This window comes from Scyliorhinus torazame, chromosome 7 (genome assembly GCF_047496885.1).
Source record: "Scyliorhinus torazame isolate Kashiwa2021f chromosome 7, sScyTor2.1, whole genome shotgun sequence".
Taxonomy (NCBI): Eukaryota; Metazoa; Chordata; class Chondrichthyes; order Carcharhiniformes; family Scyliorhinidae; genus Scyliorhinus; species Scyliorhinus torazame.
In genome coordinates, this window is record NC_092713.1 from 94519306 (window position 1) to 94541677 (window position 22372).

General features: G+C 51.1%; 1 protein-coding gene across 1 annotated transcript in view; it reads right to left on the reverse strand.

Moving 5' to 3' along the window:
- LOC140427349 (interleukin-12 receptor subunit beta-2-like) overlaps positions 1-22372 on the reverse strand; it is a 128713-nt gene that overhangs the window by 73001 nt on the left and 33340 nt on the right. Inside the window, exons 7-8 of the mRNA XM_072512899.1 lie at positions 13453-13612; positions 10586-10668 (exon numbers count right to left, since the gene is read on the reverse strand). Coding sequence (XP_072369000.1) covers positions 10586-10668; positions 13453-13612 — 243 coding nt within the window. The remainder of the gene's footprint in view (positions 1-10585; positions 10669-13452; positions 13613-22372) is intronic.

The window sequence follows — 22372 nt, forward strand, 5'->3', positions numbered from 1 at the left end:
GGCGCCGTTTAGTACTGGTCCACACGGCAGCTGGCGAGGGTCTCCCAGACCATTGGAGACTCCCAAGTGGTCAGGCTCTGGGTGGGGTGGTACCCTGGCACTCCTGCTGGCACCTGGGCACCATGGCACTGCCAGGCTGTCAGCGACAAGGTGCCAGATTGCCTGTGCAATGGGGTTGGCCCAGGATGCCATGCCCCTGAGAGCGGGGAGTGAGGGGGGCTCGAGGATCCCGGAAGAGGTACGTTGGGTGAAGTGGGGGGGAGGGGGGGGGGGGTAAGAAAGAGTCTGGAGGCCGTGGTGGGTGTGGTGTTGGGCGTTCTGACACACAGATGAGCCAACACGGTTGTATATGGTACAACACTACTTTATTTAAACTTTCTATGTACAGTTTTGTCTTGATACTCTGCACGTGGGGATTCCCTGTTTGTGATCTTGTAACAGGTCTTGTCCGTGTCTTTGTCCCCAGACCTACTGTCCACTAGGTGTCGTGCTCGTGCTTTTATGTGGTTGGTGTCCTTGTGTGTGATTGGTTGTGGTGTTGTGTGCTCTGATTTGTCTGTTGGTGTGTCCATCATGATGTGTGTGTTTGAATATCATGACATCCCCCCTTTTTACAAAGATATGTGCCTACGTGGTAATAAATATGATCGCGTCGTGAGTGCATCTAAGAGTGTGTGTGTGTTGTGTACAGCATGTGCATATGACGTAACTATTTACATGGGGCGATTTCGGGTGCGCCACATGAGCAAGGTTGTACCATAACAGAACATGAATGCGAACGAGAAAAAAAACTTGAACAGTGGTCCAGTCAGACGATATCGGGAACGATAAACAACAACAGGTTATCATATAAAATTGTGTAACTTGTTAGACATATGAACGGTGTTATAAGTCCAGTCTAATGGGCTTGCGACGAGTTCGGGTTGACCGCCTCAAGGGTGGGTCAAGAACCACCGGCTGATGTGCAAGCATGGCCATGGGTGGCGATGGAGAGGGCGTGATCTGCGGCAGCTCCACAAAGTCATCCTCGGAAGCCTGTTGAGGATCTGGCGTGTGCGTACTGTGTGGCTGCGAGCGTGGAAGTCGGCGAAGGGCGCGCCGATTGCGGCGACGCACTGAAACATCCGGCATGCGAACCAGGAACGAGCGGGGAGCCACATGTCGGAGGACTTCGGCCGGTGCTGACCAGCCACCATACGGTTGATGGACACGTACTTTGTCTCCTGAGGACAGGGGGGGCAGGTCCGTCGCTCGTGTGTCGTACTGACTTTTCTGGCGATCACGCTGCATTTGCATGTTCCGAAGAACCGTCTCATGGTCTGTTGTTGGTGCCAGGATGGACGGTACCGTCGTCCTGAGGGAGCGACCCATTAGTAGCTGCGCTGGCGAGAGACCCGTGGATAGCGAGGCCGATCGATAGGCCAGCAAGGCGAGGTTAAAGTCCGATCCGGCAGCAGCCGCCTTGCACAGGAGCTGCTTGGCAATGTGGACGCCCTTTTCAGCCTTCCCGTTCGACTGTGGATGTAGAGGGCTGGATGTCACATGAGTGAAACCATATGCTGCGGCAAAGGACGACCATTCACGGCTGGCGAAGCAGGGTCCATTGTCTGACATGACAGTCCTTGGAATGCCATGGGGAGCAAATGTTTCCTTGCAGGCCCCAATGACTGCGGACGACGTCAGATCATGGAGAGGCATGACTTCCGGGTAGTTTGAGAAGTAGTCTATAATAACGATGTGATCTCTGCCGAGCGCGTGAAATAGGTCAACACCCACCTTTGCCTAGGGGGACGTCACCAACTCGTGTGGTAGAAGCGTCTCCGGAGGTTGCGCCGGCTGAAACCTCTGACAGGTTGTGCAATTGAGCACCATGTTGGCTATGTCTTCATTAATACCCGGCCAATATACCGCCTCTCGGGCCCTTCGTCTGCATTTTTCGACGCCCAAGTGGCCTTCGTGTAGTTGATTAAGAATCATCTGGCGCATGCTGTGCGGAATAACGATCCTGTCTAATTTCATAAGGACCCCGTCTATGTTGGTAAGGTCATCTCGCACATTATAAAACTGGGGGCACTGCCCTTTGAGCCACCCTTCCGTCATGTGGCGCATCACTCGCTGCAGAAGGGGGTCAGTCGCCGTCTCTGCGCGTATGTGGGCCAGACTTGGATCATCAGCTGGCAGATTTGCTGCTGTCAGAGTCACGTGTGCCTCAATTTGACGCACGAACCCCTCCGCATCTGGTGGTGTGCTCACTGCTCGGGAGAACGTGTCCGCCACGATGAGATCCTTCCCCGGAGTGTAGATCAGTTCGAAATCATACCTCCTGAGTTTAAGTAAGATGCGCTGAAGGCGAGGGGTCATGTCGTTCAGGTCTTTGTTAATGATGTTGACCAGGGGGCGGTGGTCAGTTTCAACCGTAAATCGTGGCAGGCCATACACATAGTCGCGGAACTTGTCCAGTCCAGTTAACAAGCCCAGGCATTCTTTTTCTATTTGCGCGTAGCGCTGTTCGGTAGGGGTCATGGCTCGTGAGGCATATGCAACTGGGGCCCATGATGACGTGCTGTCTTTTTGCAGGAGTACCGCTCCAATACCAGATTGGCTGGCGTCTGTTGAGATCTTTGTAGGGCGAGTCGTGTCAAAGAACGCCAGCACTGGTGCCGTGACCAGTTTGTGCTTGAGCTCCTCCCATTCCAGCTGATGCGATTGCTGCCAGTGGAATTCTGTTGATTTTTTTACGAGATGGCGCATATTCGGTGTATGAGAAGCCAGGTTGGGAATGAACTTCCCAAGGAAGTTGACCATGCCCAGGAATCTTAGGACAGCCTTCTTGTCAGCCGGCCGTGGCATGGCTGTGATGGCGCTAACTTTGTCTGCATCGGGACGGACCCCTGATCGTGAGATGTGGTCCCCGAGGAATTTCAGCTCCAACTGGCCGAAGGCACACTTGGCGCGGTTGAGACGCAGGCCATTTTGTCGTATGCGGGTGAAGACACGTCGTGGACGATGCATGTGTTCCTGTGGAGTGGTGGACCAAATGATGATATCGTCCACATATACACGTACCCCTTCGATGCCTTCCATCATCTGCTCCATAATGCGGTGGAAAACTTCAGATGCTGAAATGATGCCGAATGGCATCCGGTTGTAGCAGAATCTGCCAAAAGGGGTGTTGAACGTGCATAGCCTTCGGCTGGCCGGGTCCAATTGGATCTGCCAAAATCCTTTGGACGCATCCAATTTGGTAAATATTTTGACTTGCGCCATCTCGCTGGTGAGGTCCTCTCATTTCGCGATGGGATAGTGTTCCCGCATGATGTTGTTATTCAGATCTTTAGGATCTATACATATGCGGAGCTCGCCAGAGGGCTTCTTTACACAGACCATGGAGCTGACCCATGGCGTGGGCTCCGTGACCCTGGATAGGACCCCTTGGTCCTGAAGATCCTGCAGCTGCAACTTGAGGCGGTGTTTGAGTGGCGCAGGAACCCTGCGAGGTGCGTGAACGACAGGGATGGCGTCCGGTTTGAGTCGAATCTTGTACGTGTATGGCAATGTCCCCATGCCTTCAAAAACCTCCTGGTTGTGAGCAAGGAGGGAATGGAGATTTGCGTGGAACTCAGCATCCGGGAAGTCGGATATCTCATCTGGAGAGAGAGACATAATGCGCTGTACCAGGTGAAGGACCTTACACGCCTGTGCGCCCAGTAACGAGTCTTTTGATGAGCCGACAACTTCGAAGGGGAGTGTGGCCGTGTGCATCTTGTGAGTTATCTGTAGCTGGCAAGATCCTATGGACGGGATGACGTTCCCGTTATAATCAACCATCTTGAGCCGGGATGGCGTGATGGGTGGTTTGACCTTCATGGCCTGGAATGCAGAATATGCAATCAGGTTGGCGGATGCGCCGGTGTCCAGACGGAAGGTGACGCGCGACCGGTTGACCGTCAGGGTGGCACACCACTCATCGGCTGGATTGATGGCATTGACCTTGTTGACATCGATGACGGAAACGCGGAAGGCATCCTGGTCATCTGCATCACTTAACTGGAAGTCTTGATGCGTGGGCTGGACGGTCCTGACTTGTCTGCGAGATTGTCGGGGATGTGCAGGATCCATGGGTTGAGCCGAGCGACAGTGGGCAGCATAGTGGCCCATCTTGCCACATCTGAGGCACTGTCGGTTTTTAGCAGGACATTGCCCTTTTAAGTGTACAGCTCCACAATTGCCGCACGTCATGACGTCACGGCGTTCGTTGCGCCACTGCGCATGCGCAGTGCGATCTTGCGGTGGGCGTGCCTGCGCAGTGCGTCCCTCGATGTGGCCGTCATTTTTGGCGCGCACCAGCGCGGGAGACCGCGAAAAGCGCGGGAAGCGGCCGCTGTCGTCCGGGCCGTGGGTTGGGAAGTAATCGACGGCCTGGATGCGTTCGGCGTCGTGGGCGGCCTGGCTTGCCGATTCGACGGCTGGGGACCCCCTCCGTGCCAACTCGGACGCCTGAAATCGGGCAAAACGGCAGGTTGCATTCTCGTGGAGGACACAGGCTTCCACAGCAGACGCTAAGGTGAGGCTTTTTATTTTAAGAAGCTGCTGGCGTAGGCCACTAGAGGCAACGCCAAAAACAATCTGGTCCCTGATCATGGATTCTGTGGTGCTGCCGTAACCGCAGGACTGCGCTAGAATTCGGAGGTGCGTCAAAAAGGGTTGAAAAAGCTCCTCCTTACCTTGCAGGCGTTGCTGAAAGAGGTATCTTTCAAAACTTTCATTCACTTCAACCTTAAAGTGCTGGTCCAGTTTGAGGATGACCGTGTCATATTTGGATTGGTTTTCGCCTTCTTCGAACACCAGTGAGTTGAAGACGTCGAGGGCGTGCTGACCTGCGTAGAAGAGGAGCATTGCAATCTTCGTTTCATCCGAGGCACTCTGTTTTTCGTTGGCTCGGATGTACAGGTCAAATCGCTGCCTGAAGAGCTTCCAATTGGTACCTAGGTTCCCCGCGACTTGCAACGGCTGCGGTTTGTCGGTGCGGTCCATGTCCAGAATGGCAGGTTAGTTGGCAGGTATCGATCCACTCCTGTACCATGTGGTGTTGGGCGTTCTGACACACAGATGAGCCAACACGGTTGTATATGGTACAACGCTATTTTATTTAAACTTTCTATGTACAGTTTTGTCTTGATACTCTGCACGTGGGGATTCCCTGTTTGTGATCTTGTAACAGGTCTTGCCTGTGTCTTTGTCCCCAGACCTACTGTCCACTAGGTGTCGTGCTCGTGCTTTTATGTGGTTGGTGTCCTTGTGTGTGATTGGTTGTGGTGTTGTGTGCTCTGATTTGTCTGTTGGTGTGTCCATCATGATGTGTGTGTTTGAATATCATGACAGTGGGGTCGCTGAGGGGGATCAAAAGATCGGGACTGCCTTTAAAATTGCTGCCCTGATCTGTGAGCAGTCTTCCTACATTGGCAAGCTGAGCTCGTCAGTGTAGAAACTGACTAAAATGTGGTCTCGACGGGACGTTCCTCGCTGAGGCCAATTAAAACGGCAAAGTGACGTTGAATAGCGAGATGTTTCTAGGTGCTGTAGCCTCCGAGAAACACCCCACTAAATGCACACAAAAGCGTACTCCGTTTTGTTCCCGATGAATCACGCCCAGTATTCTGATTACTGCACTGGAAAGATTATACTGCAAGTTTGTGCAAGGTGGGGCCCTTCTGGATTATACGCCGCTTTAAAAAGTGTCGGCACTCAATGGGATGGGTTTGTGTGCGAACGTTTCCATTGGATGGAAGTTGGGTGGGGGCACACCAATGGAAGTGATCCAAGGCCCAATCAATTTTCATTCTCCAGTCTCATTCTGTCTGCCCCTGCTCACGTGTTTGGGACAACTCTCTGATAGGAGGAGATACAAATTATGGAGCTCTTGTTGTCCAATTAAATTAAAGAGCAGAAGGATGCTGAGGGAGGGGCAATAGAGGATCAAGCTTCGCAGACCATTGGCGACCCCCAAGTGGTCAGGCTCTGGGTGGGGTGGTACCCTGGCACTCCCGCTGGCACCTGGGCACCATGGCACTGCCAGGCTGTCAGTGACAAGGTACCAGATTGCCTGTGCAATGGGGTTGGCCCAGGATGCCATGCCCTTGAGAACGGTCCTTTGTTGGGTCTGCATTAATGCTCACCCTGACCCGATAAAAAGTTAAAAAACTTGTATCTTTTTTTCTGAGCAGCCTTTGGATGTTTAAGGACCACTTACTGGGCCTCTCATCCACAACTATCCATGGATGTGGCACCCTCCTCCCTCCACTGGTACTTCAAAATTACTCGCAGTAGCCATATTGGGATATTTTAATGGGTCTCCTGCATGTACAGGGCCTGATCAAGTTCAAGGTCCCAACCAAAATTGCACAGCCCCAGTAGAAGGTAATAAGTCCTCCATGGCACCATTCTTCTCTAGTGGTCCACAGATTAATGTTGAAGCCATGCCTCACCCCAATATCTACCTTCTATTCCGTGCTTATTTGATTTTGAATTGGTCAAAAGCCTTCAGGAAAGGAATTAAGAAGGAATTTCAGAAGTTGAGTAAAGGAACATATACATGTAATCACCCAGCCTGTCACAAGGGGGAGCTATTGGAAAACTAATCACTAAATTGGTTGTTAAGGGTCATGAGGTCAGGAAGTCACTGAGTACGATAACAGTGGATCTTTTGACTCATTGTCTATGTTGAAATGTTATCCTGTTCTCACCTTGTCAATCCAGACACAGAGACCTTACTTATGTGAAAACGTAATACCAGGTCCAATATCAATATTTTCACTCTCAGAACCATATCACTCATGTTATTCATGGCAAACATGACCAAACCCATCATCACTTCCACTGATACGATCTGGACTAACGTCTGCAGTGTAAGCTTTTCGCTGTCTGAATTTACTTGGCATTTCAGTCATAAAATGTTTACAGAGTTGTGTTGCAACTTGTGAAGGGATTCTTTTAAAATGTTTTTTGGGAGGCATTTAAGATGGTTAATGGTGTTACTGTCAGGGCATCAAGAGCTGCAACAGCCAGGTACAGTACCAGCGAGCAGCAAAGTAAAACTTTCCATACGCTAACAACATGCTTTCTCCCAAATCTTAGAAAAAAATCTTCCACTGCAATAGTGCGAATGTTTGTTTCCATTTTGTCATTAACTGTCTGCACAGCCTCTTGAAATGAGAATATGGATTTAGTGCTGAGCTTTATCTTCAAATGCAAAATACAGAGTAGAGGGACTCTGGTGTGCAATGCATAAAACCATTAATATACCAAGTCGTATCTTTGGTTTTGTATCTGGAACCACAGAATACAAAACTGAGAAAATTATGTAAATCTTGTACAGGGTCTTAGTTTGGTTACAGCTAGAATATTCTGTAAAGTTTTGGGCACTTCATGGTAGAAAGGATGTAAAAGATATGGAAAAGGGTTAAAGTACAATTCACCAGAGTACTGCCATGGATCACAGGTTCTAGTTATCAAGAGTTGTGAAGCTTTGTCTTAAGGAAAGCATTGCTTCCATTGGTTGGCGAGATGGTCGCGAGAGGGAGAGATTTAAGATAGTCAGAAAAAGAACACAAGACAGCTTAGAAAAAGTGGGTAGGATTCTCTGTCGGCCATGCCAGAAACTTGATCGGGCAGTGAATCGGTCGTGAAGCCAAAACCGTGGCGGGTCCCGGGCGCACGGCAGAGTGCCATGCTCTGCTGCCTCAACAGCGAAGTCATTGCATTCTATTCCGCACATTCAGTAAACGCCATTCGCATACCATTAATGGGCTTGACCTGGTATTCTCCGGAGCTTCAGCGATGCTCCGCCTCCACCGAGGAAATTCCTGACAGCGTAGTTCACTTGTGGTTGTAAAAATCGGAAAACAGGCACCGTGGCCGATGAGGGAGAGAGAGGAGGTAGGGCAAGCAGAGGTCCGACCATGAACCGGGGTATCAGGGATCGGACCGCCATTGCCATGGCCTGCAAGGCAGCCATCTCGCTGCGCATCCCACTGACCGTACATCCTGGTCGTGCAGAGTGATACCTGTCGAATGGGTGGGGGTGCCCCCCCCCCCCCCCTCCCCCCTCTTCCCCCCCCCGCCCCGGCTGCGCTGAGGAACGGTGCAACATATCTGCCAGATCATGGCACGCCTGGCACCACGGGGGAATGGGGGAGGACACCGGCCCCCGATGGCCATCAAGGTGACGGGGTCCTTCCAAGCGCCAAGTGGGGACCTGTCCGGAATCTCACAGAACTCAGTGCGCAAGTGCATCATCACAGAGGTCCTATACGCCCAGTCGCCACAATATATCAAATGCAATGTGGACTGAGCCCACCATGGTGCCCGGGCAGCGGGGTTTGGTTTCATCGGCAAGATGCCCTGGGTCCAGGAGGCGATCGAATGGATGCATGTCGCCCTACAAGCACCGGCCCATGACAGGCCGGTTTTCACAAACCAAAGGGGTTCCAGTCGATGAACCTGCAGCAGTGTGTGACCATCAGCTGCACACCATGTACGTCTGCGCCCAATATTCAGGAGTGCGCACGACTCCTCCTTCACCCTGACATATTCAACGGTTCCTGATCTCTTTGAGGTGCCCCCCACATCCCGCTGAGGGTTTGGCTCCTACGTGGCAGGCGTTATCCGCTGGGTTGTGACTGACGACGTCCATCGGGAGGCCACAGACCGACGCAGCGACCCGCTACTTCGACGCCCATGCCACAACCAGGGACATATCGACCGGTTCTTCGGCATCTTGAAGATGCGGTTCAGGTACCTGGACTGCTCTGGAGGGGCCCTCCAGTATAGTGCTAGGAGGGTCTCCCACATCATGGTGGCCTGCTGAGTCCTCTACAACATCGCGCAGCAGAGGGGCGACGTGCTGCAGAAGGAGGATAAATTCCAGGCCTCATCTGACAAGCAGGATGTGGGGGAGGGCGAGGATGGGCAGGCACAAGAGGCCGCATAACATGTGTGCCAGGGCCGCTGCACACGGTATGCTCTAATTGCCTCCAGGTTCACCAACTAGGGAGCCTGGCCAGCGGCAAGGACACCCATCCCACCCCCACCCCCTGGCCAGCCACCCCCTCTCCTGAACACCCTTCCTGTGCAATCCCCTCTGTGATTCCTAACTACTTCACTACGGGGTGCGGACCCTGGGTTAACTGTAACAGTGGGTCTGGCCCATGGGATGGAGGGTGATGACAACCCGCTCTGGGATGAGTTCTGGTGCTCTGCATCGCTCTGACTCCTGCCCACGGTAGCACTTTCCACCGTCCACATGGGTGATCACTGCATGTGAGCTGGCCGTTCCATTACACGGTCCCACCAAACCCTTGGGGTGGTGGAGGTGGAGACGGTGGAGGGGAGGGATGAGGGTGGTTCACCGCAGTAGTGAGCACTAGCTTAACTGGGGTCCCTGTGCAAAGCTGACCTCCAATGTCAGCCCATCCCCCCTCCCCCTGCCCCCTGTGTCCCCTCTGTGGCCAGCCCAGACCAGCCCATCCCTCACGCCCTTATGACAGAGCACAGAGGCAGGTTGTAACATTTTGCACAGGTGTTTAATATGAACAAATATATACAGTCTGTGCCCTAGCCCCTATAGCCAGGTGCCCTGCACCCATGCCACCCTAACTGGTGTCTACCTTTATGGCCTTACAGGCCCCACCACTACGCTGAGGTGGATTCCCAGGCAGTACATCAGGAGTGGAGGCAGCCTGCTGTGATTCCCTCCCTGTAATCTGGGACCCCTTTGGCGGCTGTCTTCTGGGGCGACTGGGCCTGGATGGGCCTGGTTGCTGTTCGGGTGCCCCAAGTGGGCCCGTTGGCCACCAGGCTGACACCCAGGTGGCATTGCCAGGATTTAAAAATGACTGGCTAGGAGAATTAAAAGATTACCTGAGTCAGATGTGGGGAAAGGGTTAGTAATTTAATTCAACTGAGAAACTTAAAATGAAAGGCTTATTGCCTATATAGTTCTGGACTGGACATTGCTGAGGTTAAAAAGAGTAGGAGAGAAAATGAAACAAATGAAGAAATAATGACTATGTGATGCCAGATTTGGATTTTAAAAGCCTGTGTTTTTCCGAAGGAAGGGATGTCAATGGAGGTTCTAGGGAATGGTAGTTAAACATGGAACAAAGCAATGAATTTTGATTTGGATAAAGTAAGGCTACAGAGACAATGATATATATGTACCCTGACAGATTAGAGGGAACAAGAAGGAAAATTTGATGGAGTTTAATATTAAACTTTGCAGTTAAAACAAGTGAACAATAGTTTTCTGAAGTGGTCTGCTTCTCTTAACTCTTGGTAGAGTTAAGAGAAACGTGCAATATAATCAGAAATTAGGTCAGATAATTTTGTTGCCAGGTGACTTGTTTTTCTTAAGAGCCTCTAAAAGATCTTGTTTCAGGAGCAGCCCAGTTGGAGATACACGTTGATCTTTCATCTCAATTGTCTACATTGTAAGGTCACATTAGCTCCCTCTAAAAAACAATGCTGTTGATGGCTTTGTCACTAGGAGCTGATTAACAAAATGACAGGGATAAGGTGTTGAACATACCTTCCAGGAGATGATTATAGTTCTATGTTTGTTTGGACCAATTGCTTCACATAAACTCCACACATCTAAAGCTCCAACAGGCACTGGAAATGTTCATTAGAGAAGAAAAATAAGTTTTGCTGGTAGATTTGGTGTTTAACAGTAACATCACTTTCAGGTAACCATATCAAGCATTTGAAATAGTTTTCACTAACACAGTGCACACTGTTTACTGTTTATTCAAAGTGTTCATTGATTGATCAATCAATGCATATTGTTTTTTTTATGGCTTTTGCTACATTAACCAGGCAGTAAATCTGATTGCATGGATTCTTATTAACCTAACCAATACATATTGGCACAGAATTAAGGGGTTGGACACAAAACTCATCTCTGAATGTAATGTTGAGGATGAAATTCATCCAGCAGCTGACATTTGTCAGGGCATTGGGTTGGAAAGGCAGGAGCAATCTCAACTCAGCTGTTTAGGGGACTGAGGACACAGTTTAGGCTGCTCGCAGAGCCAATTAGTGGCTGTCGGGGCTCCAGCCCCATTAAAAGGCAGGAGCCCACCTCTATGAGAGCTTCCAGCCAATTGGATAATCCCAGCAGTATCACCGGTAGCAGTGGCCACTGCACACAGCCGAGAACTTGGGGTGGTGGGTTAAACATAGAAAATAGCAGGAGGCGATTTAGCCCTTCGAGCCTGCTCCGCCAGTCAATATGATCATGGCTGATCATCCAACTCAATAGCGTGTTCCCACTTTCCCCTATATCCTTTGATCCCTTTAGCCCCAGGAACTATATCTAACTCCTTCTTGAAAACATACAATGTTTTGGCCTCAAGCGCTTCCTGTGGTAGCGAATTCCACAGGATCATCACTCTCTGGCTGAAGAAATTTCTCTTAATCTCAGTCCTTTTTTTTTTTGAGTGCCGGCGTTGGACTGGGGTGAGCACAGTAAGAAGTCTGACAACATCAGGTTAAAGTCCAACATGTTTGTTTCAAACACTAGCTTTCAGAGCACTGCTCCTTCCTCAGGTGAATGAAGAGGTATGTTCCAGAAATATATATGTAGACAGATTCAAAGATGCAAGACAATGCTTAGAATGCGAGCATTTGCAGGTAATTAAATCTTTACTGATCCAGAGAGAGGGGTAACTCCAGGTTAAAGAGGTGTGAATTGTGTCAAGCCAGGACAGTTAGTAGTTTTTCGCAAGCCCAGGCCAGATGGTGGGGGATGAATGTAATGCGACATGAATCCCAGGTCCCGGTTGAGGCCGCACTCACGTCTGTGGAACTTGGCTATAAGTTTCTGCTCGGCGATTCTGCGTTGTCTTGCGTCCTGAAGGCCGCCTTGGGGAACGCTTACCCGGAGATCAGAGGCTGAATGCCCTTGTCTGTTGAAGTGTTCCCCGACTGGAAGGGAACATTCCTGCCTGGTGATTGTTGCGCGATGTCCGTTCATTCGTTGTCGCAGCGTCTGCATGGCCTCACCAATGTACCACGCTTCGGGACATCCTTTCCTGCAGCGTATGAGGTAGACAACTTTGGCCGAGTTGCACGAGTATGTACCGTGTACCTGGTGGGTGGTGTTCTCACGTGTAATGGTGGTATCCATGAAGATGATCTGGCACGTCTTGCAAAGATTGCCATGGCAGGGTTGTGTGGTGTCGTGGTCACTGTTCTGAAGGCTGGGTAGTTTGCTGCAAACAATGGTTTGTTTGAGGTTGCGCGGTTGTTTGAAGGCAAGTAGTGGGGGTGTGGGGATGACCTTGGCAAGATGTTCATCTTCATCGTTGATGTGTTGAAGGCTGCGAAGAAGATGTTGTAGTTTCTCCGCTCCGGGAAAGTACTGGACGTCGAAGGGTACTCTGTCGGTTGTGTCCCGTGTTTGTCTTCTGAGGAGGTCGGTGCGGTTTTTTGCTGTGGCGCATTGAAACTGTCGTTCGATGAGTCGAGCGCCATATCCCGTTCGTACGAGGGAAACTTTCAGTGACTGTAGATGTCTGTTACACTCCTCCTCGTCTGAGCAGATCCTGTGTATACGGAGGGCTTGTCCATAGGGGATGGCTTCTTTAATGTGTTTAGGGTGGAAGCTGGAGAAGTGGAGCATCGTGAGGTTATCTGTGGGCTTGAGGTAAAGCAAAGTGCTGAGGTGACCGTCCTTGATGGAGACGATGACAAAAATTTCATTTTTTTCCTTTGGACCCACGGCGAAGAATCACTGAAACGACTACACGATGACATCAATAAGTTCCATCCCACCATCAGACTCACCATGGACTACTCTCCAAAATCAGTTGCTTTCTTGGACACACTCGTCTCCATCAAGGACGGTCACCTCAGCACTTCGCTGAGCGGATCGGCCCTGATAATTGCAAATTTTGGGTTCAATGAAGCCAAATGTTTAAGCAGGGTTGCTTTGTCTTCTCTCTCTATGTTATCGCTATTCAGATTTAAGGACAGCCGATCCTGCAAAACTATCAGAAAGATTCCCGTGCACATGATGCATCTGTCAAAACAGCAGCAAGCAGGAGGGTGAGAAGGGGGGAGGAGAGGAAGGAGAGCACCAGATTTGGAAAGTAACAAATTGAGGACTTGGCTTTTAAATCTTAATGAACCGAGGCAGCTAGAAGTAGATGGCCTTGACAGTGAACATTATCTCATCTGCATTAACAAATCCCTTCTGCAGTAATTGGAAAAAGTGTATACAGTATTAAATTTGCTGCTACTCGTTTCTCCACTTCCAACACACATTCACACATCTTCCAGTAGAAGTTTGCTCATGGAACATGTTGATACAGTACACATTTAACATGCTTAGTGTCACAGAACAGTTCATTTCCAATATCCCACTATTTAAATACATATCAGAATTGCACTCACCTGCCTCAGGTGTTTTGTTTATAAATGACGTGCTCCAGTCACTCCAATAGTTATTGCTTTGTACGAGATTGCAGCGGACCTGAAATTCGTATTCCTTGAAAGGCTCCCAGTTGTAAAAATGACCTGAATTTCCACTGATGTTAAATGCATTTTTACCAACCTAAAATTGATAACAGAAATATTTCTCCCATAGCGGTTCTTGCTTCTCCATTTATCATTTCTTTACTTATAAATAGATAGCAACATTTGCAACACAAATCGGCATCGCAGCAACAGTCCCTTCACAGTTTTCATGATAGTGACTAATCACATTGCTCAATTACCTGGATCTTTGTATTATTTCAAAGGAACACGATTATTGGAATTAAATTTTACTCAGTGTTTAGACTTACAGTTCAGTGCAATGCTATATTTTTAGAGGTGCTCCATTTTGGCAGTTACATTAATCCAAGATCCAGTTAAATAGATGTTTACAGTCTTGGATGTTCTGCCCATTCCATTGCACGATTTGAGGAAGAACAGGAGGTTTGCTCTGTGCTGACAAAGAATTGCAGCTGGGGTTGTCACTACTTAAGTATTCAAGAATGGGCTAACCTCCCCTCATAACTGACTTGAAGCTTCCATCAAGGAGAAAATCCTGCCTCTGAGAGCTGTGGACTAATCAAATGTCTGGCAGTTCTCTTGTCGCAACATTCCCACTGGAAGTGGTGGTCACTGCTAGGACTACAGCAAGGCCATTAGGGCCAAGCTGGGAGGCTCCTGTGAGGGATTTGGGGGTCTGAGATGGATAGGGCAGTGTGTGAAGGGAAATGTAGGGATGGGGGTGCCTCCAAGGAGCTCTACCCTCTTGCCTAGCCACCAATCCACCAGTCCACCAGGTTTCATTCGGCAGGCTGGACATTTGGTGCTGGCATCCCTCCTGGGGGATGGGGGGAGGGGTTGCTTAAAATGTATCCCTTTATATACATCAGTCAATCAGCAGTTCATCACTGTGTTACAGATATAACCACTTAGGTTTGGAGCAGAAAGCAGGCATAAGAACAGACAATGCATGTGTTTATTACTCGCTGTTACATCTGCACAATTAGCTTTTTTCAAATGACTGGGTTTCTACAAATTCAGAGCAACTGATGCCACATTTATATGCCTAAAATCTCTATCTGAGAGCCCTGTCAACTTCATCAACAAGAAAGTATTTGATTCCCTGAATGTACAGATAATAGTTGATGCTGACCACTTTGTGCGGAATATTAGGGAGTAAACATAATTTGTTTATTCTCAAGAAATGCAACATACTGACGAGACTTAACCACAGTAGTTGGGCAGAATAGTTAATGAGAGTCACTGATGCTTGGTTCAACCTTGGCTGGTGATACTTTTTACTTCTACACTCATTCCAAAAAAGTAAGTCCATGATGCCTTGGGCACCATCAGAATCACAACGGAACATTTCATTAGAATTCTCAAGTCCCATTCCCGGGGCTTATAGAAGTGAAGGGAAGCCCTAGAGTATAGTCTAGCAAAGGCTTCCCGAATTGTAGTGGTTTGTTCTCTATTCTCTAATTTGGCGATTTGACCGAAACACAGAAGGCAAAGAAAAAGATGTCACCACTTCCATGTGCATGTGCTTCTGAAAGATAGGCTTTTTAACAAATGGACCTCCTGAGATCTGGGTCCTTGAGTTTCTTGGCCAACAATAGCGGATAATGCTTGGATAAGAATCTGCAGTTTCCCAGCTCCTCTTGTTCAATGGTTATGTATGATTCATACAGTGATAACCCTTGTTTCCTAACTGATTTCCTGAGTGGCTGTGACTTTGGTAAGTAAAGCACCATGGCTGAATGGGTGAATTGGATGGAGAATGCCAACTGGCTGCTCAGTTAACACTTTATGTTAAGTACTGAGCATCATGGAGGGCTACAATGGACATTCATCATAGGAAGACAATCTGACTGGTAAATCAGGAATTGTAACTGAGCAATAGCAGGAGACATTCTCAGTCATCAGAATATCCAGACTGCAACATAGTTACAGCTCTATAAATGCTCTGTTCCATTACCAATTAAAACCTGACTACCTTCTGACAACTTCACCACTTCCCCAGTGTGTCGCAGTGCCTCATATCCACTGAAGGACTTGGTCTTTTGTTCCCAGTTGTATACATATTTCCCTTTTGCAAAGAACACAGGATTTAAACATGCAACCAATTATTCCCAATGTTTTTTCACCCAGGTATCTGCCGAAATTCCTCTGCAAAGATGTGTTCAGTTGTCAGCATTGTGCTGTCTCTTCATTTTTCAGTTAAACATTGAACAGAATGTGATATACATGGGGTAGTGGAATGGGAGGAGAGAAAACCTGCGTGTGGGAGGTGGGGGAGGGGGTACTGAGAGATTCTTATTCCTTTTCAGGGTCTCATTCATTTCTTCTTTTATACTATATTGCCCTGAATGTTGCTGAGATCAGTCATGCTTCCAACAATACCCAGCACCTGCAGGGAAACTCATGTACTTTGGCCAGGCTGGTATGGTCATCAAGCCATTTCTAGTGGTTAATGGGGCAATAGAGTTGGCACTGATTGCCAGTTTACTCTCTTCAGACTGCCTGAAAATTATTTTTTTGGGACACAATTCTTTAGACACCCATTAGCATTTAGTTCTGGCTCTTAGTTCTGCCAGTACCATCTTCATCACAGCTTCTGGCAATCCAGGTGCCTTGGTCACTAGAGACCCCTTGGATGATGTATCCTTTCCACTATAGCTTTTTGACATTCAAGTTTGGCTCCCACTCTTATCTCTTCATCTTCGGAGTCACGTGATCCTGACCATTTCAACAGGAGCAACCCTTTAACCTCTGTATTGTTACCTGGTTTCTGTCACTCTTAGCGGTGGAGATGCAATCAGGAGTGAGATTCTCTCTGAACTCCTACCCTGCAGGCCCACTTACAAAGAAAAGGCAATCAGATGCCAGTGGAATCATGTGGGTGGCTGAAAGCCTTGCCTCGTTCATTGAAAATCCAAACCCATTATCAAGTTTTCCAGAGCAAAATATAATGGACACTGGGGGTCACCTGCGACTTATATTTAGTAATTTAAGAAAGACTGCAGTATTTTTTTTAATATGACAAGGAGATAGGATAGGAGTAGTGAAAAGCAATAAAAAATATAGAGCTATTGCTGAAGAAAGAGAGGTTGGTTACAGACATGCTATTATTGCAGTCAATTTTCTTTAAAAAAAAAATTTTTTTATTAAAGTTTTCACAAAATATCAACAACAAAATGTAAAAGGAACCCAATAGAATTAAATACAAAACAAAACAAAACAACCCGGTGCCCCCCTCCCCCCTATACATAAATAATATATTAACACCTGCAGAAACACATAGCAAACATAGCAAATATATACACACCCTCAGATCCCCCAGTATAGACAAACAAAAATAAAATAGACCCCCCCCCCATCCCCCCGGGTTGCTGCTGCTGCTGACCATTGTCTACCGTTCTGCCAGGAAGTCTAAGAACGGTTGCCACCGCCTGAAGAACCCTTGCACCGATCCCCTTAAGGCAAATTTCACCCTCTCCAATTTAATAAACCCCGCCATATCGTTGATCCAGGATTCCACACTTGGAGGTCTCGCATCCTTCCACTGAAGAAGGATCCTTCGCCGGGCTACCAGGGACGCAAATGCCAGAATACCGGCCTCTTTCGCCTCCTGCACTCCTGGCTCCTCAGCAACCCCAAATATTGCGATCCCCCAGCCCGGTTTGACCCTGGATCCTACCACCCTCGACACCGTCCTCGCTACGCCCTTCCAAAATTCCTCCAGCGCTGGGCATGCCCAGAACATATGGGTGTGGTTTGCTGGGCTCCCTGAGCACCTAACACACCTGTCCTCATCCCCCAAAAACCGGCTCATCCTTGTCCCGGTCATGTGTGCCCTGTGCAGCACCTTAAACTGTATGAGGCTGAGCCTCGCGCATGAAGAGGAAGAGTTCACCCTCCCTAGGGCATCTGCCCACGTCCCCTCCTCAATCCCCTCCCACAACTCCTCCTCCCACTTACCTTTCAGCACCTCCACCGAGGCCTCCTCCTCCTCCTGCATCACCTGGTATGTTGCCGCGATCTTCCCCTCTCCAACCCACGCCTCCGAGAGCACCCTGTCCTGTACCGTGCGTGGCGGCAGCAGCGGGAATTCCACCACTTGCCGCCTGGCAAACGCCCTCACCAGTAGATACCTAAAGGCGTTTCCCGGGGGGTAGCCCATACTTCTCCTCCAGCTCACCCAGGCTCGCGAACTTCCCATCCACAAACAGGTCCCCCAACCTTCTTATCCCTGCCCTGTGCCACCCCAAAAACCCTCCATCTATTCTCCCTGGGACAAACCGGTGGTTCTCCCGTATCGGGGTCCATACCGAGGCCCCCTTCCCCCCTGTGCCGCCTCCATTGCCCCCAAATTTTGAGGGCAGCCGCCACCACCGGGCTCGTGGTATACCTCATTGGCAGTGGTGCTAGCACCTCCAGACTCGTACCCTCCCAAGACGTCGTCTCCAGCCTCTTCCATGCCGCCCCCTCCCCCTCCATCATCCACTTGCGCACCATTGGCGCATTGGTGGCCCAGTAGTACCCACAGAGGTTGGGCAGCGCCAGTCCCCCCCCCATCCCTACTCCGCTCCAGGTCTCTTCTCCCCCTCGGAGTCCCTCGCGCCCACAAACCCCGTTATGCTCCTGTTGACCCGCCTAAAGAAGGCCTTTGGGATAAGAATGGGGAGGCACTGGAACAGGAACAAAAACCTTGAGAGCACCGTCATCTTGACTGACTGCACCCTACCCGCCAGGGACAGCGGCAACGCGTCCCACCTCTTAAACTCCTCCTCCATTTGCTCCACCAGCCTCGTGAAATTAAGTCTATGCAGGGCCCCCCAGCTCCTGTCCACCTGGATCCCCAAATACCTAAAGCTCCTCTCCACCCTATTTAGTGGGAGCTCGCCAATCCCCCTCTCCTGGTCCCCTGGGTGAACCACAAACAACTCGCTCTTCCCCATGTTGAGCTTGTACCCTGAGAAATCCCCGAACTCCCTGAGGATCCTCATTACCTCCGGCATTCCCCCCACTGGTCCGCCACAAATAGCAGAAAGTCGTCCGCATAGAGCGACACCCTATGCTCCTCCCCACCCCGCACCAGCCCCCTCCAGTTCCTTGACTCCCTCAGTGTCATAGCCAGGGGTTCAATCGCCAGCGCGAGGAGCAGGGGGGACAGGGGACACCCCTGCCTCATCCCTCGATGCAACCAAAAGTACTCAGACCTCCTCTTGTTCGTGGCCACACTCGCCATCGGGACCTCGTACAACAGCCTAACGAACCCCTCCCCAAACCCGAACCTCTTCAGCACCTCCCACAAGTACCCCCACTCTACCCTATCGAAGGCCTTCTCAGCGTCCATCGCCGCCACTCTCTCCGCCTCCCCCTCCCTCGCCGGCATCATAATAACGTTTAGGAGCCTCCGCACATTCGCGTTCAACTGTCTCCCCTTCACAAACCCTGTCTGGTCTTCGTGGATGACCTGCGGCACACAATCCTCAATTCACGTGGCTAAGACCTTCGCCAGCACCTTGGCGTATACATTTAACAATGAAATCATCCTGTAAGACCCACACTGCAGGGGATCCTTGTCCCGCTTCAGGATCAAGGAGATCAGTGCCCGGGACATCTTCGGGGGCAACGTCCCCCCCTCCCTTGCCTCATTGAAGGTCCTAACCAGCAACAGGCCCAACAGATCCACATATTTTTTGTAAAATTCGACCGGGAAACTGTCCGGCCCCGGTGCCTTCCCCGCCTGCATGCTCCCTATCCCTTTGGCCAGCTCCTCCAACCCAATCGGGGCCCCTAATCCCGCCACCAGTCCCTCCTCCACCTTCGGAAACTTCAGTTGGTCCAGATAGCGGCCTATCCCTCCCTCCTCCAGTGGGGGCTCGGACTGATACAGTTCCTCATAAAAGTCCCTGAAGACCCCATTGATGCCAACCCCACTCCGCACCATACTCCCCCCCCCATCCTTAACTCCCCCAATCTCCCTAGCTGCGTCCCGCTTCCGAAGCTGATGCGTCAGCATCCGACTTGCCTTCTCCCCATATTCATAAATCGCCCCCTGGGCCTTCCTCCACTGCACCTCCGCCTTCCTGGTGGTCAACAGGTCGAATTTGGCCTGGAGGCTATGCCTCTCCCTCAACAGTCCCTCCTCCGGCACCTCCGCATACCTCCTGTCTACACTCACCATCTCCCCCACCAGCCTCTCCCTCTCCCTCTGCTCTCTCCTCCCCTTGTGGGCCCTAATGGCCCTAATAACCCCTCCCATCTGGTCCATAAACCCCCTCAGTACCTTAACCGCCGCCGGCCTTCTACCCGTCCTAGACCTGGAGCGATCCAGTGCCGGATCCAACACCGTGTTAAAGTCCCTCCCCATTATCAGGCCCCCCACTTCCAAGTCCGGGATCCGACCCAACATGCGCCGCATAAAACCCGCATCGTCCCAGTTCGGGGCGTACACGTTGACCAGCACCACCCTCTCTCCCTGAAACTTACCACTTACCATTACGTACCTACCGCCATTGTCTGTCACAATGCTCAATGCCTCGAACGACACCCTCTTTCCCACCAAGATCGCCACCCCCCGATTTTTGGTATCCAGCCCTGAATGAAACACCTGGCCTACCCACCCCTTCCTCAATCTTACCTGGTCTGCCACCTTCAGGTGTGTCTCCTAGAGCATGACCACATCCGCCTAGCCCCTTCAGGTGTGCAAACACCCGGGCCCGCTTAACCGGCCCGTTCAGCCCCCTTACGTTCCAGGTTATCAGCCGGATCAGGGGGCTACCCGCACCCCCTACCCGCCGACAAGCCATAACCTCTCCTCGGTCAGCCACGCGCCCGCGCCCCACGCACGGCCCGTTCCCCATGGCGGCAGACCCCCGTCTCAAACCCCTCTACTCACTCCAGCTCCCCCTTGACCATACCAGCAGCAACCCGGTTCCCCCCCACCTTCCCACCCCCCCAGCTAGGACCCCTCCTAGCTGCATTGCTCTCCCCATTGCACTCCCGCAAGTCAGCTGACTCCTGCTGACCCCGACCGCTCCCGCCTCTCCTTCGACTCCTCCCATTGTGGGACTTCCCCTCCCCCTCCATTACCCACCAGCAGGCTCTCCGCCTCCCCCTTCCATCCCAAGCGTGGGAAAAAACCCGTGCTTCCCGGCCCCGCCCCCTCCAGCCTTCAGCGGGCGAAAAAGCCCGCGCTTTCCACCTGCCCGGCCCCGCCACCTCTGTCGCAGCTCCTTTTACAGGCCCAGTCCCCTCACCCCTGACTCGGGCCTCCCCCTCTCCCGCAGGGCCCCATCACCCCTACCGGCCATACACCCCCTACTCCGTTTACTTGCCCCCCTGCAAGAGCCCACCCGACAGACCCAACCAAAACAGTGCCCAACCCACCCTAACCACCCACACCGAACCAAAACTAAACAAGAACAAAGAACCCCCTCAAAATGTAACAACAACAACAATCCCCGACCACCCCCACGTCCGACCACCCCCCATCCCGACCCTCAGTCTGTGTCCAGCTTCTCGGCCTGAACAAAGGCCCACGCCTCCTCCGGAGACTCAAAATAATGGTGCCGGTCCTTGCAGGTGACACACAGACACGCCGGCTGCAGCATGCCAAACTTCACCCCCTTCCTGTGCAGCACCGCCTTCGCCCGGTTGTACCCGGCCCTCTTCTTCGCCACATCCGCGCTCCAGTCCTGATATACCCGATCCTCCGCATTCTCCCACCTGCTGCTCCTCTCCTTCTTGGCACACCTGAGTACACAATCCCGATCAGCGAACCGATGAAACCGCACCAACACCGCCCGCGGCGGCTCGTTAGCCTTGGGCCTCCTCGCCAGCACTCAATGGGCCCCTTCCAGCTCCAGAGGCTCCTGGAAGGACCCCGCGCCCATCAGCGAGTTTAACATGGTGACCACATAGGCCCCCACGTCCGACCCCTCCAGCCCTTCCGGGAGGCCCAGGATCCGCAGATTATTCTGCCTCGACCGATTCTCCATCTCCTTGAACCGTTCCTGCTATTTCTTGTGGAGTGCCTCGTGCGCCTCCACCTTTACCGCTAGGCCCAAGATCTCGTCCTCGTTATCTGAGATCTTTTGCCGGACTTCGCGGATTGCCACTCCCTGGGCCATCTGGGTCTCCAGCAGCTTATCAATAGAAGCCTTCATCGGCTCCAGCAGGTCCGCTTTGAGCTCCCTGAAGCAGCGCTGGATAACATCTTGCTGCTCCTGCGCCCACTGCATCCACGCTGCCTAGTCCCCGCCCGCCACCATCTTGCTCTTCTTCCCTCGCACTTTCTTTGGCTTAACCACCATTTTTTTTAGTCGCGCCGCTCCTGGTCCAAGCCATACACTGTCGGGGGAATGTTGCAGTCTTCTTCCCACACCGGGAAATGTCGAAAGAATGCCGTTGGGGGCCCTGAAAAGAGCCCAAAAGTCCGTTCCAAGCGGGAGCTGCCGAACGTGCGACTTAGCTCTGCATAGCCGCAACCGGAAGTCTTGCAGTCAATTTTCCATTGTATTATGAATATTGGGGCTAAATGCTCAGAACCAGACTCAAGAGAGGGCTTGCAATGTTAATGGAGTATGAGCTTGCTTTATTCTATTTTATTTATTTTTAAAAATTTAGTGGGCTGGATTCTTCGCTGGTGGGATGCACCATTTAGCCGGCAGCCCCGGGGTTTCTCGAGGGCGTGGGGCTGCCCCACAATGGGAAACCCTATTGACCGGCCGGCGTAGCAGAGCATCCTGTCGGTGGGGTGAAATAGAAATGTGGCGCAGCGGGGCAGAAAATCTAGCCCAGTGTACCCAATTCTTGTTTTCCAATTAAG